Source organism: Leptosomus discolor, chromosome 27 (assembly GCF_034619465.1).
Source record: "Leptosomus discolor isolate bLepDis1 chromosome 27, bLepDis1.hap2, whole genome shotgun sequence".
Classification (NCBI taxonomy): domain Eukaryota; kingdom Metazoa; phylum Chordata; class Aves; order Leptosomiformes; family Leptosomidae; genus Leptosomus; species Leptosomus discolor.
In genome coordinates, this window is record NC_141417.1 from 1,016,015 (window position 1) to 1,040,432 (window position 24,418).

Genomic DNA, 24,418 nt, shown 5'->3' on the forward strand with positions numbered 1-24,418 from the left:
AACCGCCTGCCTGCACACTGTTAATGTGCTATTAATATTTCATGCATTATAGTTATAATATTATAATTATACTCTGCTCCAAGTGGAGAATGTCAGGGCAGGGGCGTCCTCCGGCTGGGTGTGCCGATGCTCGGCACCGCGGCGCTGCTGACAGCACCGGGGGCTGCACCCTTTGCATCACCTTGGCTTGCCGTGGTTTGGTAACCTGGCTGGTTTATCCTGTTGGACGATGTGACCGTCAAAACTTGAGCTGGGGCTGGGTTCTCTGAAGCACTCCTGCTTGCTGTTCCTGGGGGATATTGGCGCTGGTGGCGGGCGAGGGGATTTTTGCCTGGAAAATTTAGAGCGCGAGCGTAACTGAGAGCGTGAGCAGTCCAGGGGGCGCGGTGTGGTCCAGAAGGGCAGGGCAGTACGGCGGGTTTTGGAGACACTCAATGCCGAGAGGTCCTCGTCCCTGTTTCGCTGCCCTCACCCTGCGCTCTCCTGTCGCCCGCAGGTCTGTCGAAGATGCACTGGTCACCAGAGCATGCCCAGTCCCTGAACCAGTGGCCGGAGCAGCACCTCGACGTCTCCTCCACCACCTCCTCGCCAGCCCACAAGTCCGACCTCTACCCCAGCACCCGCCAGCGCTTCAACTACGCCTGGGCCAACGACGACATCTCGGCGCTCACCGCCTCCAACCTCCTCAAGAGGTACGCCGAGAAGTACTCGGGGGTGCTGGAGGCGCCCTACGAGCGCCCGGCGCTGAGCGGCTACGGGGATGGAGCCTTCGGGCCGGTTAACGGGCAGAAGGGGGACGGGGAGCCCTGGCCGGTGGCGCACGGCTCCGACGGCGCCTACCCCCTGACCCCCATCCACGATGGCCTCCCCGGCACCAAGGGGGTGGTGCCGCCCGCCGTCCCCCCCAGCGGTGGGGCCATCGGGCTCGGCGGCTCCCCGGTGGTGTCCGCCAACCTCGCCGATCCCATGTACCCCGGTAACTCCTGCGGAGGAGCCGCCGCCGGCTCCGGTGGGCTCGGGGCATCTCAGGAGTACCCCTCAGGCTACAGTGGCACCTACTTGCCCTCCGGCTACTGCACCCAGCCGGCGGCAGCCCTCCCCCCCCCGCACCCCCCTGCCCTCCACGGCTCGGGGCTCCTGCAGCCCCCGCACCCCTCGCCCGCCCTGGTGCCGGGCTACGGCTCCTCCGGCCCCATGTACAACTACGCCGCCGGCAGCTACCCGCCGCAGCCGGGCTACGGGACCATCCACCCGCCCCATCCCTCTGCCTCCTACCTGCCCTCCGGCATCGCGGCGCCCACCCCCATCCCGGCCCCGCCACCCGCCGCCCGCCCGCCGGGGGTCCCCAGCTACGGCTACCAGGGCGCTGGCTTGGCCCCCTTGGCTGTGCCGCCCCTCGGCACCGAGGCGGCGGGCGCCCTGAAGAGGAAGGCTTTCGACATCTCCGGCGGGGAGGACGAAGGGGAGGGCAGGTATAGGAAATACAGCTACGAGCAGCCAAAGTCCCCCTACCCCATGTCGGACAACGGCGAGTGCCGGGGCAATGGGTTCGGCGGCAGCGCCGAGTCCCCCCAGGTGGCCTTCAAGCCCGGGAAGCGGCCGGCGGGAGCCGGGAACGCCGAGGAGCACGCCAACAAGTACGGCGGGCAGCCGATGAAGAGTATGGTCTCGCCACCCTACGGCGCTGGGGATACTCCGTTGCGGCCGGCGGAGCCCTTCGAGAAGTTCAGCCCCCCCCTCGCCAACGGGGAGCGGGCGGCCGAGCCGGGACCCCCCTTCCCACTGCGGCTGCCCCCCAAAGCGCCGGTCTTCAGCGGCCCGCCGGTGGAGGAGCAACCCAAGAACGTCGACCCCCTGGTCTTGGAGCTGGTGAACACCAAGATCGTGGAGCGGGGGCCGCCCGTGCAGTGGACGGACATCGCCGGGCAGGTCTCCGTGAAGGCCACCATCGAGGAGGAGCTGGTCTGGCCCATCCTGCGTCCCGGCGCCTACACCGGGGTGAGCCGGCCACCCCGAACCATCCTGCTGTTCGGTCCCCGCGGCACGGGGAAGACCCTGCTGAGCCGGTGCATCTCCACCCAGCTGGGCTCCACCTTGCTGAAGGTCAGCGGGACGACCCTGCTCTCCACGTGGAAAGCCGAAGCCGAGAAGATCCTGCAGACCGTCTTCTTCGTGGCCAGCTGCCGGCAGCCCGCGGTGGTCCTCATCACCGAGGCCGAGTCTTTGCTGGTGGCCCGGGCTGGCGAGGATGGCAGCCAGGTGAGCAACCTCAAGTCCCAGCTCCTCTCCTACCTGGACAACGTGGCTACCTCATCCGACCAGAACGTGGTCATCATCGGGACCACCTCCCGGCCTGGCAGCATGGACGAAGCTTCCCACCGGCGCTTCGCCAAGCGGTTCTACATCTCCCCGCCGGACAGCATCGCCCGCCGGCAGATCCTCCATCACGCCCTGGCTCAGCAGAGCTCCTGCCTGAGCGAGCGGGAGATGTCCTCCCTGGTGCAGCACACGGAGAGCTTCTCGGGCAGCGAGCTGGTCCAGCTCTGCCAGCACGCCGGGGCCACCACGCTGCACGGTTTGCCGGGCCAGATCCAGCCCACCTCCTACCAGGACTTTGAGAAGGCGTTCTGCAAGGTCCGCCCCGCCGCCTCCCAGAAGGAGCTGGACTTGTTCCTGGAGTGGGACAAGATGTACGGCACCAGGCACTGACGGCGCGGCGTCGGGGGGCGCGGGGACGGGCCCTTCGCCCCAGCCCGAGGCCGGTTTGGGGACTTGGCCGATGAACGCAGGGTTTGGAGGGGTCTGCGGGGGCTCCGGTTCTCCCCCAGAGCCGCGCTGGGGCCGGACCCCCTCCTCCCGAGGTGCAGGAGACCCCCGGCCAGCCCCGACGGCAGCACGGCGTACCTCTTCTTTGCTATTTCGGACTCGGCCGGGCTTTTCCTCTCCTTCGTGTCTCGGAAGCCGTCGCCCACTGAACTCAGGATTACCTATTTATTATTTTCCCGTCCATCCGTCCCTGGACCAGCGATGCAGCGAGCGGGGCCGGGGGCGCCTCGGGATCCGGCGTCGGATGCTCGAGCTCCCCCAACCACCCAGAGGCTCGGTTATTGTTATTTTTTGTTGTTTATTATTGTTTTTATTGTTCCTAACAGAAATACCTCGGGCGTCTTTCGAGCAAAGCAGCCCCCTCGCACGTGGCACGAGCAGCCCGGCGGCGATGTCCTTGATCGGGGAAGGGGGGGGGGGGAACACACCAAACCAGGGGGTTTTGGAGTAAAATGCTGTAGATTGTTTAATATACTAGACTCGGTTTTTTATTTTTGTAAGGTATGTAGTATTTTTTTGTTTTTTTTTTCTTTTTAACTACTCAGGAAAAGAATTACCTCAGAAAAAAAAAAAAAAGAATGTGTTTTTAAAAACTCTTTTTATCTTCTCAGAAAAGGAAAAAGAGATTTTTAAGAGTTTTCAGACCTGGGACAAAGCTGCCTCACGCATTTGCTTCCAAAAGGGGTGGAGGAAGAAAGGAAGAAAGAGTAAAAAAAAAAAAAACAAAAAAACTTGAAGCTGTTACAAAGATGAAAGTTGAATGTATTTTGGGTGCTTTTCACGTATATTATGCCATAATTTTATTTTAATTTTTGGTTTTTTTTTTTTTTTTAAACACTGCTGTTGTAGCGTTTGGTGGAGTAACGTGTCTTCAACGGGAAGAGTGTTAGTGCCGTAGTTTGGAAGCTGTCGCCAGCACCACTTTTTGGATCAGGCCGGGTCCCTCGTCCTCCAGCACCTCCCGCCGCACCCCGGGGCTGGGGACTGGGGGGGCGGGGAGGGGGCACCCACCCCTGGGCAAGGCCGGGGCCGGGGGAGGGGGATCCTCCTCCCGCTCTCGGTTTTGCGCTGGGGATGGGGCCGCGGGCGCGACGCCGGGGTCGATGCTGCTGCGAGGGCGCGGCGCTCCCTTTCCACCCCAAATCAGGGGGTTTTGGCTTCCCAGCGCGGTCGCCACCTCTGAGCGCCGAGAACCCCCGGCAGAGGCTGGCGGTGGCCACAAAATTTGGGGAAATCACTTTTCCCCCCCCCAAAAAAACCCCCCAGTCTAGCAGGGCTGAGCGTGGGCCGTGGGGTTTTGCTGCCTGAAGGGGTCCGGGCTGCGGTGGGTGCTGGCGTCAGGACCCAGCCCAGCTCCCCCACCGTCACATCACCACGTGGGGTGGGGGGGTTTCCTAATTAAAAAAGAATATTAATTTGTATTAATTTTTTTTTTTTTCCAGAGCTCTGTGTTGTGCTGGGGGCGGCAGCTGCTCGGGGCCACCCAGCCCCAACCCCCCAAAAGCTCAGGGTCTGCACACGCAGAGAGGACTCACCCCTCCTGGCGTGACACCCCCCCCCAGCGCAGGGGCCAGGCAGCTGCCAACTTTGGGAGCTTTTCCCTGGTTTTTCGCAGTTTCCCACGTAAGCGTGCGCGGGGGCAGCTGCCTGCGTGCCAAGGGCATTACTGGGGTGGACGCCTTCGCCCGCCCCCCCCCGCCTTTTCCTCCAAAAAGTGGTACTGGGTTCCTGAAGACTTTTTATTATTATTATTATCATATTTGACTTTGTACACTCTCTGTAACCATTTCTACCTCATTTTGCAACATATTGTACATGAAAGTATTTAATTCATGTCTTATTAATGTCTGAAAAAGAAATGCTTTTGAGCTGTAATGGTCTACCTCAAGAAATGCTGTATTTTAAAAAGAAAAGTATTACACAGTATTAAAGAGATTACCTGATGCCGGCTCAGCCTGTGGCACCTGCTCCCAGCACTGCCCCCCCCCCCCCCCCCCCCCCCCGGCTTTTTTAGCCCCTGGGGGGGTGCTGGCTTGGGGGAAAGGGGGGTGTGGAGTGGCTCTTAGGGGGTGGCTCTGGGGGGGGGGGGGGTATTGCAGGGGAGGGGAGGGACTTGGGGGGATATTTGCAGGGGTGTGGGGACATTATGGGGGCAAGGGGTGTTATTGCTGCCGAGGGGAGGGGAGGGCAGAGCCTCAGCCCACCCTCCCCCTCATTAGGGGTGATGAGGGGGTGTCTAGATGCGCCCCCTGCTCATTAGGGGTAGTGGGTTGGGCTGGGCCCCCCCCTTATTAAGGGTGGTGGGTCCAGCTATGCCCCCCCATTAAGGGTGATGGGGTCCAGCTGTTCCCCCCTCATTAAGGGTAATAGGTCCAGCTGTGCCCCTCCCCCATTAAGGGTGATGAGGTCCAGCTGTGCCCCCCCTCATTAGGAGCGGCCGGGCAGAGCAGGAGGGGGCCAGGGGTATCGAGGTCCCCCTGAGAGGGGTCTCTGCTGGCAGGGCCCCCCCCCAGGGCTGGGGCAGGTTTGGCGGCTGCTGGCGAGGACCCACCTGCAGGTACGAGGGGCTTGGCCGAGGGTCTGGGCTCAGGTTTGGCTCTGGGTCAATTTTTGGTATGTCAGTTGGGTTGGATTTGTGGGGTTTGGGGTGAATTCCCTGCGCTGGGCATTGCTGCTCCCCCACCCTCTGTTCCTTGAAGTTTGGTGTAACTCGTGAATTGTGGTGTGTTTGGTTATCTGGGGTCGGGGACACCCCCATCCCGGTTCTTTCCCTTTTGTGTCTGTTAAGTTTTACTCTTAAACACCTTCGCATCCCAAAATCGGTTAATTCAGTTGATCAGTTCCCCCGGTATCGATAACCAGAGACACTCCACTGTGAGCTCCGGCCAGCGGCGTGGCTCCATGGGTGCCACCCTTGGGGGGCCAGCAGCCCTGACCCGAGCCCTGCGCGCCCTCCCTGTCCCCCAGCATCGCTGTGACCCCAAAGAAGGGGACACTGATCCCTGCGTGGCACTGGCTCCCTCTGTCCCTGCAGGGTCCGTGCCCCAGGGATGGATATTTTTTGCCCTTTGCTGCTGTTATGAATGGAAATAAGGGGAAAAGCATCTCCCAGCCAGTGGCTGCTTGTTGGTTTGTCTTCTCAAGCACCTCGGCCAGGCTAAGAAGGACCCCGCAGCCCCTCGGGGTCTGTCACTACACCCAGGTCAGGAGCGAAGCTCCTCAGCAATAGCATCCGCTGGAGAGGGGCCCTGCGCCCCAGAGCAGAAATAATCGTGGCCACGAGTGCGGCATCTTCAGGTTTTTCAGTGGGTGGGAGGGTGAGGATTTGGGTGCCGTATCCCCCCGTACTGGAGGGGCCGCGGTGGCATCCCTGGCCGATGGCCGGGAGGTGCCCGGAGCCTTTGTGCCGGCTCTGGCGCATCTGGAACAATGCGGCAGCTCCGGCCTTTTCTCGGGACCCCGGAGGTTCCTGCGCTATGAATAAATTACTCGGTGGATGGGCTGCGGCGTCAGGCGCTGGGGAAATGGGAGGAAGGCTCCCTCCTCCTCCTCCTCCTCCTCCGCCTGCAAAGGGAGGCTCGGCTCCTCTCCCCCTGCTGCAAGGGACCCTGCGCCCATCCCCGCTCCCGGACCGCGCAGGTTCTGGCTGCGCTTCGCACCTCTGCTCTGTCTGGCCCCGGGGTGAGGGTCGGGTTCACCTCGGCCGGTGCCGGGGGGCAGCACCGGCCGGTGCCGGCTCCCAGGGGCCTCCCGGCTCGGCCGTGGCCGGTGACGTTGGTTTTTGCTGCCGAGCCCGGCGGTGGCCGGCACAGGGTCTCCATCTGTGAGCAAAGCCCCACGGCAGCGGGATGGAGAGCCCCTTGGCAGGGCTGCGCTGCAGCATCCCAACGGGTTATTCCACCTGGGATAACCATGTCTGGCCACGCTCTGCCCATCCCAGCTGGGGAAAACGCCGGGCTTGGCCACGGGCTGGTCCTGGCCGGGATGTGCCGGCACAGGGAGGTGAAGCGGATCCTTCCTTTCAGGTTATTCCAATGAATTTGCAGCTGGGCTCTGACCTTTTGGAGACTTGCTTCCACAAAGCTGGTGAAACCTGCCTGCTTTCCCCAAATCCAGGGAGATCAGAGTCCTGTGCCGGACACTCTGGGCTAAGGGCGCCGGCATTCCTGGCATTCTTCCCCCGCCCGCCGTGCTCACCGCTGTCCTCCTCACCGGGACACTGGGCCATGCACAAGCCTTTCCTCCTGCCCCGTCCTCCCACTGCATCTGCCCTGGCTGCGTTTTCCTCCTGGGGAAACCTGGGAATGGTCCCAGCTCCTCTGTGGACTCTCCTGGCACTGCCTGGACCTGCCGAGAGATGCTCCTGAACCTTTTGGCAGCGAGGATGGGGAGGGGCATTTCCAGGGGTGGCAGCAGCAAGATGATGGGGGCAACGGTGTTACTCCTCAAAGGTGGCTTCCTTAGAGAAAAACCTCCCCATCATTGGTGCAAAACTGAACGTTATGGGGATGGGGCTGGAAAAAGCCACTCGGGACTGTGTGCCCGGTGCTGCTTCTCCCATCAGGGCTGCAGGAGAAGGAACCCACCCCCGCGTGGCAGCAGGAGCGGAGCAGTGAGCCAGGTTTGCTTGTCTGGGAGTTACCTTCTGTAGTAAGACTTAAAAGGGGGATTGAGGAAAAAATAGTCTTGTAGAAAAGCCAGTGTGGCGGCCGCTGTCCCTGGCTGGGTTTGGTGTTTTCAAGCAGAATTTGTTCAGTTTTGGGTCGGGTGCTGGGCTCGTAGCCAGGGGGTTTATGTGGGAAACTGGGCAGCTCTGAGCCTGCTTTGTAGAATCATGGATTTGATGCCGCAGTTCTGCTCTCAACAAGGCAGGAACTCCTGGAAAACCCTCCTGCGAGTCCCCGTGGAGTGGGGTCAGGGTGAGGGGCTGAGACCCTGGCGTGGGGGAGAAGGACCCATCCTCACCCCAAAACCCCACCCCAGCTGCAGTGGAAGGCGTTGGCTGGGTGGGTTTGGGGCTCCACAGCCGTTGTTTCCCACCTTCTCCTTATTCACACTCCCGAAGGGGCTGCACAGCCCCTTCCCTCCGTCCCTGTCAGCCATTCCGGGCAGGTGGGATGTGTTTTGGAGCTGCAGTGCCGTATTTTTCTCCTCCGGAGCAGGGCTGCCCATTGCAAGCGTCTTGATCGGGGTCCTGAAAGTCCTCAGGGCAGGATGAGGCCCTCGGGCACCGGCACGTCCAGCAGCTTTGCTGCTTGGGGAACGGAGGATGCTTGGAGGAAGCGAGCGCCTGGTGGAGCTGGGAGAGGCAGGAGGCCCCCACGGAGGATGGAGCCCCGGACTGTGAGCTGGGGAACTGCTCCTTCTCCTGCCTTTTGGCCCTGGCTGCTTCCTCCAGCCCCGGCGTGGCCCCGAGTACCCACCACAGCCCCGTGGCCCGATCTCCCGTGGGAGATCGGGGGAAATCGCAGCTTTGTCACCACCCTGATGAAAAAGCGGGTGCGCTGGTGGCGTGGCCGTGGCTGCATTGCCACCTCGTGGCTGTGGGGTCCTCGCCCGATCCCTGAGCAAAACCCCTTCGGCTCAACTCGACTCTGCTCCATCCATTTGGGGTGGGAGAGGAAAACGCGGGTTCCCGGCGGGGTGTGTGGGGGCTCCGTACCCCCTCCTTGGGGAGGGAAAGGGGAGCTGCTGCCGTTGCCTCGGGGCCTTTGGGGGAGTGGAAGAGGGTGGTGGAGGCGTCCCAGGGGAGCAGCAGGCCGCCGTCCCATCCCTGCTCCTGTGCCGGCAGGGAGGTGGCGGCGATGGCGGCTGCCGAGCCCCAACAGACCCAACTGTGCTGGGTCCCGTGGGCAGGGTGCCCCGGGATGGGGAGAGCGTGGGAAGCAACGGCTGTTGTGCCTGGACGGACAGACAGACGTCGCTGCTAACGGTGAAGGTGCCCTGAAGCTCCTCAGAGAAAGCATTGAATTTCCAGCCCTTTGGTTTGGCTCTGCTGGGAATCGAGGGACCATTTAGTCTGTCCCTGTGTCCCCGTGCTGCGAGCGCTTGGTGCCCAGAGGTGGCTGGGGTGGGCTGAGCTGGGGAGGGACGCCAGGAGGGACGCTCGGCTGGAGGCAAGGGGCTGAGCTGGGGAGGGACGCCAGGAGGGACGCTCGGCTGGAGGCAAGGGGCTGAACTGGGGAGGGACGCCAGGAGGGACGCTCGGCTGGAGGCAAGGGGCTGAGCTGGGGCACAGTGGTGAGGACAGGGGCTGCCCAGCGCTGGCGGGGCAGGACACGGGCCAACGAGCCGGGGGCCGTATCCCTGGAACACGCTGGCTTGTGAGGTCAGACAGGGCGGTCTGTGCTCCCGGGCTGCCCCGACGCCGAGGGGCACCCGAGCGATGCTGGCAACCGTCGGGACTCGTCCTGCTCTTGCTGGTGGTGGGCGGCCGGTGCGAGGACACGGTGGCGGCCAGCGTGGGCAGCCCCACACCATGAGCCGCATTGCCGAGCTGCTGTCGCCCTCTGAGTGCCGACAGCTCCAGGGGTGGCTGGCGGGGCCCGACAGGGACCTGGGGGAGCAGGAGCTGGAGCAGCTCTCCGAAGAGAAGAATCCCATCCGCCCCCGCCGCCGCCGGGATCTCCGTGGCTCCAAGGGGTGCTCGGAGGCTCTACGGGACTGGCTGAGGACGGCGGGAGAGGTGACGACGTAGGGATCGGTCTGGCCCGTGGCCTCCAGCAAATCGAGCGCCCCGACATCGCCCAGGAGCTGGGGAAAAAACCTGAACCAGGACAGGAGCCTGGAGCTGCGGAAGCACGTGGAGGAGTACAGCCGGACCGTGGAGCACCTCACCTCCTCCCTGCTGCTGGAGGACGAGCAGCACGATGGGGCACGAAGCAGGAGAGCCCCCGGATGGGGACCTGGGGGACCTGCGCTTCGAGAGGCGGCCACCCCCCCCGTACACTCGCAGCCTCCTGGGCTGGGTTGGTCCCGTGGTCCTCGGGCATCCTGGGGGCTTCCTCGTCTCCGTCCTCTTCGCCGTGGCCACCATGTGCTCCTGCCGCTGGATGCTGGGCTCGGACGCCACGTGAAACTGGGATGTCACCCAGACTGGAGCAACTCCCAGAAGCTGCTGGAGGGAAAACAAGATCCAATAAAGCCTCATGGAGCGGCTGAGATCTAGAGACAGACCCTGTGCGTTCTCCTGGGCAGGGAGGGTCCCGTCCTTGGCTCGGGTCCTGCTGGAGCACCCAGAGATGGATGTCCGCCAGCCGTCCCCATGATTCCCAACTGTGCTGGGGGCGTCCCCAGCTGTCACTGGATGCCAGAGCACCCTATGGAAGGGATGGAGCCGGGCAGAGCTCCCTTGGCCACGTCCTTGCTGCGCCCCATGTGCCCCAGGGTGGGGTCTCCCCACCTCCCGGTCCCCCCTCTGCCAGGCAGGGAGGGGACAAATACTCTCTGCTGGGTTATTATGCTAAGCCAGTACCTGGGGTTAATTATTCACGGGAGAGAGGTTAATTATAACACCAGTGACCTGATTTGGAGTTGCAGTAGAGGTGTTTTGTGCTGCTTGGAGCTGTCCTTGACGACAGCCTTGGCTTTCCTGAAGCCAGGAGCTGGGTGTGCCGAGGAGCTACCTGAGCTGCTGGGGGTCTGGGGGGCTTCACGCCCTTCTTGGTCTGTCTCTTACTGCGGGTTTAGGTGTTTTTCTCTTTATTCCTTAGTCAAGGAACTCCCATGAAGCTACTAAACCCCAGGCTCAGATGGGGTTTGTGTTGCTGACAGGGCCGGGGAGGGCAGGACACGACTCACCAGGGAAAGCGGCCGCGCAGGGAAAACTGCAAGTATCTGAACATTTGCCTGTGGTGCCGAGATGCCTCCCTGGCTTTTTGTGTGTGCATAGTCCTAAAGCCACAAAAGGTGGAGGCCCCCAGGTGATGCTGCCAGGTCTGGCTGTGCCCAGGGCGGGATCCCTGGCCCCCCGCTGCAGCATCTCTGCTGTCCTGGGGTGTCTGCGGCCTCTCCCCGCCACTGAAATCAAACCAGCGCAATGAAAAGGGGAGGGGGGGGACACGGACCCAAAGGGCTTCAGATCCGGCTGTAGCCATGGGCATTGCTGTAATTAGAATTAAAACTTGTATTTTGTATCGAGAAATGGTTTGCGTCGCTCCAACCAGCTGGCTGTGGTGTGCAAGTATTGGAGAAGAAAGGGAAGGACAAATAGCCCCGGGTGCGGCTTTAAAAGACGAGCGAAAGAGTTAATTATTTATGTAACGCTGCTTTTTTTGTTTTCCTAAATGAACTCGTACGCGCTGCCCTTGGAGGGCCGGTTCCCGAAGCACCCAGCACAGCCAGTTCCTGGCACAGAGATGCTCCTCTCGGGGCGGCTCCTGACCGTAAGTCAGGGCTCAGCGGCCGCCCCTCGTGCTGCTGCCAGCCCCGGCGTGGGAACCGCAGCTCCGGGGGCGAGAGGCTGCTCTGCCGTCTGCCGCGCTGCCCTCCCGCGCTGCGGTGCCTCTGCCTCGGCCGTGGGGAGCCCGAGGAGCAGCTCACAGCCCGGGGCTGGTGGGATGCGGGGACGGGAGCTGGGAGGATGCTGCGCGCCTGGTGGTGGTAGAGCTGTAAGGGATGATGTTTACTCTGAAGCGGAAGGAGGGATGGGCCCTGATAGCCAACAGTGCTGCTCAGGGGCTGCAGATCTCCCTGGGGCGTTCGCAGGGGCAGGCTAACGCATGGGAGCGTGCACAGAGGGGTCGTGGCAGAGTACGTCCCCTAAGGCAGTTTGGCACTCGGCCTCCCTAACGCAGGAAGAGCCGGAACAGGCCCTGCTAGGGCTGGTAGGAGCTTTGTGTCAAGACCGGGGGGGGGGTGGGGGGGGGGGGGGGGGGGGGGGGGGGTGTTGACTTTTACCCCCCCAAGATGAGGAGCCCAGGTGCTCCTTTGGGGCAGGGGCTGGATCTGGATGGTCCACACTTCAGATCAGCCGGACTTCATGAAGCCCCCGCAGGAGTCCTGCCTCCGCTCTCGGGGTCCTCTCCTCCAGAAGCTCTGCCCTGGCCCAGCTGGGGCCGGTGGGCTTTAAGGGGGGGGGGGGGGGGGCGCAGGGTGGGCGGTTGCTGCTGTGCAATGGTAACAGAACGACAGGGCAGCCAGGAGAAGTTGTTAAAACAAGATGGACAGACCTCTTTATTGCAAATTCCAAAGTAAAAAGATGTACAGTACAAAGGAACTCAAAGTTCAGACATCGAACTCCCAGCCCGCTGTTTTACCACGTTCCTCCTCCCTCCCTCCCTCCCCTGTCAGCTGCGTCCTCCTCCTTCCTTCGTGTGAGACAGAACAGAGAATAAAACTTAGGAGTGAAAGTGGGGAGCAAGTACAGCGTCATGACGGGGTTACGCGAAGGGAGAAGCCGGCTCTGGCCCCGATGGGGAGGTGGCGGCTGGAGCCCGGCCGGTTCGGAAGGACGTTTGTAGCAGCATTTTTGTCACCCCCCCCCGGGTCCCCAGCTCTGGCCTCGGTGCCTGTGGGTCTCGATGCGTTACACTCGGTCGCTAATGAAGCCTCACAACACCCCTGTGAGGTAGGGAATGAGACGCCCAATTTACAGATGGGTAGAACCGGGACAGGGAGTTCTCCGTCCCCGCGCCGAGCACGAGGCTGCGTGCCGCTTGCCGTAGGAGACGCCCTCTGCACACACACCCCCCTCCATAAAACTACAACACGCAGCAAACTGGTAAAGGGGAAATGATGATTTTGTTTAATTTTACTTGCTAAAAAAAAAAAAAAAAAATCAACCCACTGTTGCTGTCTCTGTGTGGCACACGGAGCCGGTGAGGTGCCGGAGGAACTGCTCCCTGTGTCTTTGTGATGCCAGTGGTTTGTTTAAGGTGGCCGGCCCTTCACTGAGCAGCAAAATTCACATTTGTTGAATAAATTGGACCAACGCTCTGACAGGAAAAACAATTTCAAGGTGCTATCGTCAGCCACTTGACTCGCAACAACTTCAGGTTAAACCCTGCCCTCCAAGGAGGCCGAGCCGGGACCTGGAGCTCGTGCCCTGCTCAGCCCTTTGGGTCAAAAGCAGGAGAAGCTGGATGGGACGATGGGCTGCTGGCGGGGTGTGGGTGTGCGGGTCACCTGCTGCCGGCTGCAGCCCCAATTTAGGGCCCTTCAGCACCACTGGGCAGCAGGACCCCCCACTCATGCCCCGGGTGTCCCCACGGACCAGCCCTTGTCGCCGCACGGGGGTCCCCAGCGGGTGGGTTCTGGAGGGAGCAAGCCGGGGACGGGGAGGTGCCCAAGCGATGGGGCTGGGGGAGCTGCTGGCTCCCGACCTGCCCTGCCGGTGCCCGGCCGAGGGCAGGGCTCGCCGGCGACTCTCGCTCTGCTTTGGCTCGTCGTCTTAAGCGACTTTTCGTGCGAGCTGCAGGGCCGGGCGCTGCAGAGCGACGGGCCGAGGTGGGCAGCGACACGGGTCCGTGTCCCGCCCCGGGGCCCCGCGCGGACCCTGACCCGGGGCGCAGAGCGAGGCTGAGCCGCGGCCGCAGGCGACCCGAGGCCGAGCCGCGTCCCGGCTCCTTCCAACGGCCGCGGCTGCGCCTGGCGCTGCGCTCGGCTGCCAAGGCGCTAAGACAAAAAAAAGCCTCGCAGGGAGGATGGGGGCGATGGCGGGGAAGGAGAATGCGACCGGGCAAATAACTGGGACACCGAGACAACCTCACCTTGTACAGTGAAAAGGGTAACGTTTATTTGGGTTTCTTTTGGCTTATAGTAACGTAATTGTTAGTCAAGTTGGGTAAGATCATTATGAGCCACCATGCAATTTCTAATACACTAATCTTCACTATTGATCTTTTACAGCTTTAACAGGTTTTAATTTTTTCTTTTTTTTTTTTTTTTTTTGCGGCAGAAAATTATAAATAATTCAAACTCGGGTGTGGCCTCTAAGTAACATCATGGGTTTGTTTTAATTTGGTTGGTTCAACATTGGCTTCTCTAGTTTAAAAAAAGGTGAACAGGAAAAGTGAGTAAAGCAGCTGGAATCGGTATTTATCGCCCTCCCCCTCTGCTCTTTGAAAAACAGTCGCAAATTAAGCCCAAAGGGAGGATTTTGGAAGCGGGGGAGGGAAGAGAGCTACTTGTTGTTGTCTTGATTCCTGGCTATGTCTTTTTTTCATAGACACCCCCCCCCCCACCCCCCCACCCCCACTTTAGTGCCACAACCCCAGAACAGAAGCTCCGCGCCCGCAGACCCGCGCGCGGCACCGAGGGCCCTCGTGCTCTTTGACCAACGTTTCCTCCGTCCTCGGCCTCACCCGGTGAGGACGCACAGGACCGCGGCCCCGGGAGCTGCGGCTGAGGGAAACGTCGGCCCCAGGGAGGAAACCGTGAGAAAAACAAACCAAAAACCCCAACCCCCCCCCCCCCCCCCCCCCCGAAACTTTCCTTTGAGCAGAAGCCCCGACCCCAGCCAACCTGCGGTGGAGGAAACGGCTCGTTCCCGATCCCCCTCCGCACCGCTGCCCGCCAGCACCGCTGCCCTCGCGGTTAATACACGTCTAATGGTAAAAAAATAAATATATGTACATAGTTTGAAGGGACTTTTTATTTTAAAGTAATTGAGTAGCTTAATGAAATCGCCAGCACGAACGCTAAACGTACCAAGCTTCACCTACGAGTCAATAGCCCAGCGTAAGAACAACCATGAAGTTTAGCCAAATCTTGCATAGAAGTGGTCAACTTATTGCACATTGGAACCCAAAAATATATATTTTGCTGTTGCAAAGATCATTTGCAGTAAAGCTTTTTTTTTTTTTTAAATCTATTTTGAGGAGGGGGGGGTTTAGGGTTTGCTTGTGGTGGTGTTTTTTTTTTTCTTTGGGGGACGTTTACTGGCTATCTCAAGTCTAAGGAAAACAGAAAAATCTTAAAAAAATAAAAATAAACATGGACAATGGCATAAGCCAGAAGCCATTCTATTATTTTTGTAGTTCTTTGTATTTACAAAAAGGCATGCCGATAAAATAAAATGATATATTACAGTATTTATAATATTCTCTTAAAAAGTTCAACCACACTTTTCAGCTATTTTTTTCTTTTTTTTTTTTTCTTTTTTTTTTTTTGTGCTGTTTACAACGTAGCCTGTACATATGTATGTCGTTTTCCTTTGTTATTGTACATCTCATCCTAGGAGCGACTGGGGCAAGAGCTGACAGGGTAGAAAAGGGTCCTTGCTGTGTTCTGGGCGCAGCAGAGCTGCTGCCCTGACATGGCGATGGCGAGGCTGCGCGGCGAGGGCGCCGGCCGTGGCACAGATGGCGGCTGGATGGCTTCCTGCGTGGCTCTGCGGGGTTTAGGGGACTCCTGCAGTGGTCTGGGGTGTCAGAGGATGCCAACCGAGGGTCAGCCTGCCAGCGAGTTCTCTGGCCTCGGGGTTGGGTGGTTTTCCCCTGCTCGTCCGCGTACCCTGAACTCGGGCTGCGCTCGGCCGCCCGCACGGCCCCTCCGCGCCTCCCGGCCGAGGGGAGCAGCAGCCCCGACCCCTCGCTTCTCCCTCCAGCTGAGCACCCGCGCTGCGGCGCTGCCGTCCTACCCTGCGAGAAGCCCCACGCTGGCCCTGAAGAAAACAAACCATCTCAACCAGAGCAGCGGCTGAGAGTTGGCGGAGTCGTGAGGACGTCACGGAACAGGCTCTGGGGAGGTCGGAGTTTGGGCACTGAGAGAAAAGAAACGTCGGGACTTGGCTCGGGGTGTTCCTGCGGCGTTATTTGCTGCTGCAGCGAGCAGCCTAGGCAAGAGGTAGCTCTGATTCCCACCCAGCCCGCGGGGCCGCGTCGTCGCCGCTCTAAGAACGTGTGAGGAACGGGAGGAAGGTGAAGGCGCCCGACAGCCGCTCTCCGCCCCGGGACGGGGCCCTTCCCGTGCTGCGTCGGGTTCAACCCCTCGTGGCTGCAGCAGCAGCAAACCGGGGCGGCAGCGAAGCGCAGGGCTGCAACCCCAAGGCAGGAGGGGGGGGGGTCGGGGTTTCGGGGAGCCACCCGCGGCTCCGCATCCCCCCACCGCGGAGCAGGAAGCCCCGGGACAAGCGAACGCTGCGAGTCGCGTCCCCAGCCCCGTGAGTGGGGGTTGCTTTGGGTGAGCTCCCCAAACTTCTACCCGTAGAGACAACGTGCTCCCTTTCTGAGCACTTTTCTCCACCAAAAAAAAAAAAGTGTCTACGCTGCAGGACGGAGGCTGAACAATAATTCATGTTAATGGTAACTATTGCAGGATACAACTGAACGGACCGACTGGGACTTCAGCCCTAGGTTTTGGTTTTACAGTGACATAGTGTAACAAGCCGTTCTCGGGTTTTATCACCTCCCCGTGGACGAGGTCCAGAGCAGCATTTAGTTTTGTTGTATTTCAGTGTGCAAAAAAGATGGCTGTATGGAAAAAAAAGACAAGTTGTTAAACGTACACACACGGTTAGTTCATCTGCTTGTTTCTGGTGGTGGTGGTGGTGGTGGTGGTGGTCTTTTCTCCTACTGGCGGGGCTATGAGAGATCGCTAAGAACTGGGAATTACCGGTGAAGGGCACGATTACTCTTAAAGTTTATCTCCAAATACAGTGTACGGTAGTCAGTGGAGTGCCTCGAATTTATGGCTTAACACACTGCTGTGGACAGATTATTGAGTGTCTTGTGGTTTCATGGTTCCTCATGCATGGTTCCTGGTCGCGGCATGCCATCATGCAAATCGGTTCTATGCACTGAACGAGCACTTTTTGGGGGGGGAATCAGCCTGAGCTGTCTCCAGGCTGAAGGTACCCGATTACCCCATCTCCCAAACCAAGTAAAGCCCATGTAGAAAGTAGAATGCAGATAATAAATATCAAAGAAACTATGACAATTAAATGGCATGGGCTAAATGGGTGGTTTGTTTGGTTTTTTCCTTGGTTTTTTGTTTTACTTGTTTTAACTTTTTTCCTTTTTTTCTATTTTTTTCTTTTTTTTTTTTTTTTTTGCTGCTTAACTAAATGCAAATCTAGTTTTGCATGAACAAACCCTTTGACATTGTGACTTCTGGGTTTTCTTTCAATAATAACCAACAAAATGGGAAAATAAAATCCATTTTTGGCTGCTTTGGAAAATACATGAATCCCAGCAGCGGGTTTTGTTTCTGTGTGTGTGTGTGTGTGTGTTTTATTTTGCTTGTTTGTCCTAAGTTGCATTGACTGATGTGGAACATGCAGTATCCACCTGCCCAAACAATAGAAAATCCACTTTTTTTCCTTTTTTTGTGTGTTTAAATGTTTGTTTACAAGGGTCCTTTAAACAGGTGGTAGGTCACTGCTTTAGATGCAACGCTGTCACACAGTAAGCAGACTATGTTTGGTATAAGATCTTCAGGTAAGTGTCTCCACAGCTGTTCTGTATTGATAATATTTCATGAAGTTTGTAAACAATCTTTTCACTTGCAAATATTTTAATTTGTACAATTCTACTATTTTGTCTCAACACTTGGATTCCCTGACGTCTTTTTGTCTTTTCGCTCTTTCTCGTCTTCCCTCCTCCGCCCGTTGCTGCTTCTCCTTCTCCGGTTTGGTCACGCTGTCGTACGACGGGAGGGACGCGGTCGAGGGGGTGCCTTCTTTTTTCTCCCTGTTTGTTCCCCCGTTTTCCAGCTTTGTGGAGACAGGCCTTCGGCTAATAAAGCCCCGTCTGGCTAAACGAGCCCTGTAAGCCCTCTGGATAACCACCGCCGAAACTTCCTCCTGCTTCCGCCGGAGCGTGGTTGTGATAGGCTCGTAAGACACTTTGGAAGGGTTGGACGCCACAAATCTTTCCTCCATCTGTTGCCTCAGTATATCCAGCTCGCCGCTGTCCCCCAGGACGCGTTTGGTGAAGGCAAACAGGATGTCTAAACAGTGGATCCTGTCTCCACTTACCATAGGCAGGTCCATGGCGATGAGTTCGATGGTGTTGGGTTTTGGGACGCGGAGAGGATGTTCCAAAGCATCAGCAAAGTCTGCGAGCTTGCTGTACTCTATGAACTGCGTGGCGTCGGGGTCGAATTTCTCCCAGATCTCGTAGAAGGTCTCAAAGTCATCCTCGCTCAGCGGATCCGCGCTCTCCTCCGTCGCCACGCTGAAGTTCTCCAGGATGATGGCAATGTACATGTTGACCACGATCAGGAAGGAGATGATGATGTAACTCACAAAGAAAAATATCCCCACCGAAGGGTTCCCACAATCCCCCTTAAAACCACTCCCAGGGTGCTCCTTGTCTAGGTCGCAGTCTGGAGGCCGGTTCAGGATGGGCAGCAGCAGACCATCCCAACCAGCTGATGTGGTGATCTGGAACAAGCAGATCATGCTGTTGCCAAAGGTCTCAAAGTTGAACATATCATCTATGCCGGCCTCATGCTTGACGTAGGCAAAGTTTGACATGCCAAAGATGGAGAAGATGAACATGACCAAGAACAGCAAGAGGCCAATGTTGAACAAGGCAGGCAAGGACATCATTAAGGCAAAAAGCAAGGTGCGGATTCCTTTGGCTCCTTTGATCAAGCGCAGGATACGTCCAATGCGAGCCAGTCGGATGACTCGGAAGAGGGTGGGCGACACAAAATACTTCTCAATGATTTCAGCCAGGAACATTCCTAAAGAGGAGGAGAAGGGACAAGTGTGACCATGGAGACGCGCAGTCTGCTGCTTCTTCTGAACCTAGTCGGGGCACCGGGAACACAGAACACCTCGGTCAGCTTTTTCAAAGGGGGTCTGCAACCAAAAAAGGCCTCACCTTCAGGCAGCTGGGCCTTAGCTAGATGCCCTGGCTCCCTAGGTTGTTCTCCTCAAAGGAGAGGGAGAGCGGTACAGCTGCAGAGCGATTCACTCCACCTGGATAAGGATGGGTGAGGTGTTTCCTGGGGGTGTCTAGCTCTTGGTGCCTAACTCTGCCACGGCAGTCAGGCTAGGGACTCTTTTGAAGGTGCTAAAATACGTAAGATATATCTTATTTCTAGCAGCAGACAAACCTGCAGGACAGTCTCTAAATGTTGGTGTTTTGTCAGTGTGCCTGGGCAGGGCTGCGACCAGCCAAGCTTTTTGAGCGACCCCATGTATTTGTGAGCTGTTGCCTATTTTACGGACCAGCCGCTAAAACCCAAAAACCTGTTGGAGGAAACTGGTTGATTCAACATTCAACCAAACTGAAAACCAGAGTGCAGATCACATGCTGACGTAGGAAGCACTGCAATGCTATTTTCAGTGGTTAGTAGGCATCATAACATTCTGATGAGGTGAGTAAAATTTCTGTTTTTAAAGACAGGGAGGGTAATTGTCAAGCATTTTGCTCCACACAACTGGAAAGGAATGCCAGAACAGAGGGAGGAGGGCGCATTAGTCAGGACTTCAAGCTGCCAAATTCTGCCACAGTCTCTTCACCAGGCTAAAAAGAGAACCTACGAGTCCTGGAACCTACACCTCCCCTTCAAAGACAAGAACGTGCTCTACTCCGCAAACACCAAGACAGCCCAGCGCTCACAGACCTCTGCCTAATTGGCGTCGCACTTACCCACGATGGACAGAATCACAACCACGAAGTCAAAAATGTTCCACCCGATGGTGAAATAATAGTGCCGCAAGGCGAACATCTTCAGCACACACTCACAGGTGAAGAAGATGACAAACACCAGGTTGATCCAGTAGAGGATGTCCTCCATCTGCTTGCTTTGCGTGTCTGTCTCCACCATCATGGTCACCATGTTGAGGCAAATGAGCATCATGATGACTATATCAAATGCTTGCTGAGTAACAAAGTCAAAGACAGCTCCTTGAATGCGGTTCTGTGCGACAGGAGAGAGACAATGAACCAAAGTTTGAAGAAAAATCTACCCTTAGTCAACAAATTATTTCACCGTCGGTGCAATCAAGGACGAGGACACCGTTTTTTCAGTATCTTGCGAAGCTTTTGAGGCAAACTCCAGCCATAATTCAATCTGTTTATGGGAAATGTAGGGAAATGCTATTATTTATGCCCCAAACATGCCATCACGACCCTATTACCATCCTGGGACCAAAGGCAGGGTGATGCACAACTGGACAAAGCAGCCAGCTCTGCCTTGCAGCGGTGCCTGCCTGCAGGGTACTTGGACTAGAGGCCACCACCTCTTCTGCGCCCTGGCAGCAGCCTCGTGCCGGCAGCAGGATGCCTTATCCGCAGCAGTATCTGAGGGATTCACCCAATATCACAGGCAAAGCCTTTCAGAAAGCAGGGACACGTGCTTAGGTCTCAATCGATGCACCCCGCGAGGCTGCCTAATTGTCCCAGATCCCGCTCGCTAATGCCGGGAGGGGAGGCCTCTTACTCTCCATCTAGAGCCCCTCAGCCAGGCGGGGTTTTCAGACTGTTCGGTTGATTCAAGCGAGCCAACTGCTTAACATCGACCCCAGCTGTAGCATTTTAACCTCTCTCAGATGATATCTGAATTATAATGACAAGAACATGGCGATGAGGAGTCCAGCATGAGTTAGAACAAAGGACGCTTTTGGAGCCAAAGCGCCTTTGAAAGTCTACTCCGCAGGTTTTTAACTTCAGTTCCCTTTATAACGTACTCACCAGAGGTCTGGGAATAGGTTTCTGAGGCTTCTTTGAGCCCAGCTTTTTCATGGCATTATAGTACTTCTTTTGTTCTTCTGTCATGAAAATATCTTGACCTCCAAAGTAAAGGGGCAAAAGGAAAACTGGTTACAATCCGCTCGTACACCAGAAGGGAAAGGATTAACAGCCCAGCCAAGTCATGAGGATACCTGCCATATGGGAAGTTGGTGGCAGCTATTTTAGACAGAAATAACTTCTACTAATACCCAAGGTGTACTGACTTTAATTTAAAGAAAATGGAGTATTTTTCCTAGGAATAACCCTGTTTTATTGCACTACACCCTTCCCATCCCCTCCATCTCATTTGTGACAAACAGGCAGCAGAGGTGTCGGGCCATTTGGCAGGACCTGCACACAGGCAAATGCTCCGCTTGACTGACTTACCGAGAAAAAAAGCAGCGTATGAGAGAGAGATGGAGGGAGAGGCAAGGAAGACGCCTTACTTAAAGTCCGCATATTTTAGGCGAAAAAACCCAGAAATGCATGAAAAGGTAGTCTGGGGAAAATGTCTAACCTGGCTGGAGTTTTAGGTCAAGCTTTGGGCTGCCCCTGGTACTCCCTGAGCCTGTTCAGCCCGTCTCAGTGGGGCTGGGCAGGGAGTGCTGCACTACGAGCCACAGTGGTTCTGCAGCCCACCGCTCGAAGAGGGGAGGCTCGTGCCCAGACGGAAGGTCCTTGGCCTTTATTTCACAGAAAAGCCCATCAGCCTGAAGACTCCACATTCCTCCAACAGGTCTCAGCAAACACAGATCACTTATCTTTTTCTTTTGTTGATTGAAGTTGTCAATGATGACACCAATGAACAAGTTCAGGGTGAAAAAGGAGCCAAAGATAATGAAGATAACAAAATAGATGTACATGTAAATGTTGTCCTCGTACTTGGGTTGCTCTTCTTGCTGAATGGGAGACGAGAAGAGAAATAAATGACACTTCAAAGACATCACACGACTACAGTCAAAATGAGATCGGTCATGTTTCCAGGCAGTCCCACGTAAGGCAGTCTTGCTTTACAAAGCCGGAGTCACAGACGGAAACCCGGGCCCTCACACTTCAAAGTAAAGCGGAAGTATCCGCATGTGTGTTGTAGGTACACACCAGGAGGATGGTGAGCTAATTGTCAGAAATTTTCAGTTTAAACTGCCTTTCACTGTAAATGAGGTTAGTGCCCATAAATTACATAGTAATTTGCAAATCACAAAGGAAATGATCATTTTTAACAACAAGCACTGTCAAAGTGAAGACGTCGTTCTTTCTTTTGAAGAGGGACGTGCCAGACCACCAGCTGATCCAAAAAGAGAACATTCTTCACCCTGCCCTGACATAGTCATACTACGTGTTACCAACCCTGCATTCAGTGTAGGACAAGAAAACCCATTTAAAAATCTTTTCATATAAAACCAAGAGAAGAGAAGGGGGAAAAAAAAAAAATCAGAAAGCAAAATGGAAGTAATGGTATTTGCACGATTCCAGCACGCAAGAACAAGAAAAGTGCCTGAAGAAAGAGCTCCAACCCAGACGTGATTTCAAAACTGGAGTCAAACTGACACTCGGGCTCCCATGGTGATGCAAGGTTCACGGAGGACCTTCTGGCCATAATTTATATATATAACTTCACTGTCTTCCTACTCCAGCAGGAGTTTCCCTGCCCCTAGAGATACCAGAAGAACCCTGCCCTTTTTGGGTTTTCTTGAGCATCTTTTTAACGCATCGCACTAACAGAGCAAATGGAAGAATCGCAGCGTTAAATACACAATATAAGCACAGTCCTACAATTTTTACTCTTGGTTTTACCAAAGCAAAACAGCAGAGTGAAGTACCGGGGGGGTGAGGTTTGTGGTCATGCACTGTACCTTTCTGGAATCCACTGCTGCGTACATGATGTCCATCCAGCCCTTGAAAGTAGCCTAGCAAAGAAAACACACGGTCTCTTAGAGAGCTCACCCAAAGTAAGAGAACAGTCTGATTCGGGTCAGCTATGCCAGGGATTCCCTGGCACTCTGGATCGCTCTGTGTACGGAACTTTAATATGACTGAAATATTTCTCTTTTCCTTTCATCTAAGTGAAATGAATCAAGCTCAAGGAGCGGGTCGGTCTGCCTCAAGCCTAACAAGGCCTAGTGCCAGGTCCTGCACTTGGGTCGAGGCAACCCCCGGTATCAGCACAGGCGGGGGGACAAAGGGATCGAGAGCGGCCGTGCCGAGGAGGGCTTGGGGGTGCTGGTGGGCGAGAAGCTGGACGTGAGCCGGCAACGAGCGCTGGCAGCCCAGAAAGCCAACAGCATCCTGGGCTGCACCCAGAGCAGCGTGGGCAGCAGGGCGAGGGAGGGGATTCTGCGCTGGGAGACCCATACTAGGCAAAGGGATGAAAGATAAAATGGCAATTTCACTCCAGACCCACACCCGGGTGGGATTAGTGGAATGCTGTACTTCATGGGGAGAGGGATGCAGTCGAAAGGCATTAGAAGCAGCTTGTATTTACCACTACCAGGGAGATGGCGAAAGCAAAACTTACAACTTGCAGAAGAGCCAGATATCCTGCCCCAACGTTGTCAAAGTTAATTTTCACGTTCTTCCATCGAATCTCAGTGGAGTTGGGTGGCATCAGTGCTTCACAGTCTGTCTTGTTGTTAACAATCTCTATTTCAAAGCGCTCCTCAGCTGTTTCATTAAAGCAGTAATGATATTTCCCGGCAAACAGGTTAACCCCCATAATGCTGAAAATCAGCCAGAAGATAAGGCAGACCAACAACACATTCATAATGGAAGGGATAGCGCCAACCAAGGCGTTGACAACCACCTGTGTTGGAAGGGGTGGGAAAAAGTTTCAGTATAAAACACAAGGCAGGAAACAGCAAGCATCAATACAGCTGTTTTTGGGGGGGGAATAGGAGGTAAGGCCACTGACAGATCTGTGGCATTTACTCCACGCAGAAGTTGGCAGTGAACTTATTCCAAGCGGTGAAAAATTCTGCTTAAAAGCCACCCACTGAAGCTCTGTTTTTAAAATAAAACAGGCCAGGTTGTTAGATTTACCGCGTTTGATTTTGGATTGTTACTTCTTCAGTTCAACAACAATTATTTTAAATAATTTTGGTTGCCAGAAGGGAGAGGGGGGCGTTACTGAGTGAGGCTCAGACTCTCTTCTTCGTAACAAACAGGCTCCTAGCTAGAATTTTCTCAGAGCCAAGTTTGAGGACGCTTTTGCTCATGGATTGGATGGGTCTTATCAGCCAGTGGCCCTTACGGCCATTCCCCACTTTCAAACAAGGCTGTTATCACTCCGAAGCCTGCCTCCTGCTCCCACCGAGGTCACCAGCAAACTGCGGGGCACCGACTTCGCTGGGGACAGGACCAAGCCCGGCATCGCTCTCTTAAGACTAAGCAGTGAGTTGCTGTAAACATCAAGATCATATCTGTGACTAAGCAAGGCCAGTCATGGTGTCTCAGGCAGACAGCTGAGCATGCAGCTATGCAGGCTCAAGAAGACAGAAAAGCCATGTTCCTTCCTCCAAACTGCAGCAAACACAGCGGGAAACGATCAGGGGCTTTGTCGGCGCTCGCACCTTCCACCGTCTCCTAATTTTTAGCCTTTCGCAGTTTGGGAGCACCACGTCCCTAAGCATCCCTGGCCAACACGTGACTAAATGGAAGCTGTCAGGCTTTTAACGGAGCTAGGTCAGCAGGATATTAAATCTTTTATTATGGTCTCCTAATTTAATTCCTTTAATAGATGAACCGAATCTAAACTGTTTTTTACCCCTTTGCCTTAGTTTTGGAAGGCTGCTCAATTCCACGGTGATTCGGGAGCCCTCAAGTAGCAGCACGTGAGCCACAACCGGTCCTGGCCCCCATCGGGTGTCCCCCCTCCTCCTGCAACGTCTGTTTGCTGGACGCGACCACCGCGGCCGCGCTGAGCTCCGCAGCAAGCCCCCGCCCTCCGTCGCAGCAGGCACGGAGGAAAC

At 56.3% G+C, this 24,418-nt stretch overlaps 3 protein-coding genes across 10 annotated transcripts in view; 2 read left to right on the forward strand and 1 right to left on the reverse strand.

Annotated features, from left to right (window-relative positions):
• The first annotated feature begins 465 nt into the window (after positions 1 to 465).
• On the forward strand, positions 466 to 2,709 carry FIGNL2 (fidgetin like 2). The gene has a single exon (XM_009960032.2). It carries the CDS (start codon positions 508 to 510, stop codon positions 2,707 to 2,709), a length of 2,202 nt encoding a protein of 733 aa, XP_009958334.2. The 5' UTR covers positions 466 to 507.
• A 4,951-nt stretch (positions 2,710 to 7,660) lies between these two features.
• TMDD1 (transmembrane and death domain 1) lies at positions 7,661 to 9,902 on the forward strand. The gene is given in 5 exon segments (XM_086478580.1): positions 7,661 to 7,745; positions 8,035 to 8,325; positions 9,160 to 9,293; positions 9,296 to 9,721; positions 9,723 to 9,902. Coding segments are annotated over 5 exon segments (1,116 nt in total).
• Positions 9,903 to 17,308: 7,406 nt separating this feature from the next.
• The window catches only part of SCN8A (sodium voltage-gated channel alpha subunit 8), a 42,960-nt gene continuing 35,850 nt past the window's right edge, over positions 17,309 to 24,418 (reverse strand). For all 8 annotated transcript variants that reach the window (XM_086478589.1, XM_086478587.1, XM_086478584.1 and 5 more), the window contains 6 exons: positions 22,969 to 23,253; positions 22,307 to 22,360; positions 21,215 to 21,352; positions 20,415 to 20,519; positions 19,371 to 19,641; positions 17,309 to 18,456 (listed from right to left, as the gene is read on the reverse strand). In XM_086478589.1, the coding sequence (XP_086334715.1) occupies positions 17,309 to 18,456; positions 19,371 to 19,641; positions 20,415 to 20,519; positions 21,215 to 21,352; positions 22,307 to 22,360; positions 22,969 to 23,253 (2,001 nt within the window). The remainder of the gene's footprint in view (positions 18,457 to 19,370; positions 19,642 to 20,414; positions 20,520 to 21,214; positions 21,353 to 22,306; positions 22,361 to 22,968; positions 23,254 to 24,418) is intronic.

Bases quoted from the DNA above. Each gene is read 5' to 3' on its own strand.
- FIGNL2 (XM_009960032.2), top strand. From the start codon at position 508: ATGCACTGGTCACCAGAGCATGCCCAGTCCCTGAACCAGTGGCCGGAG.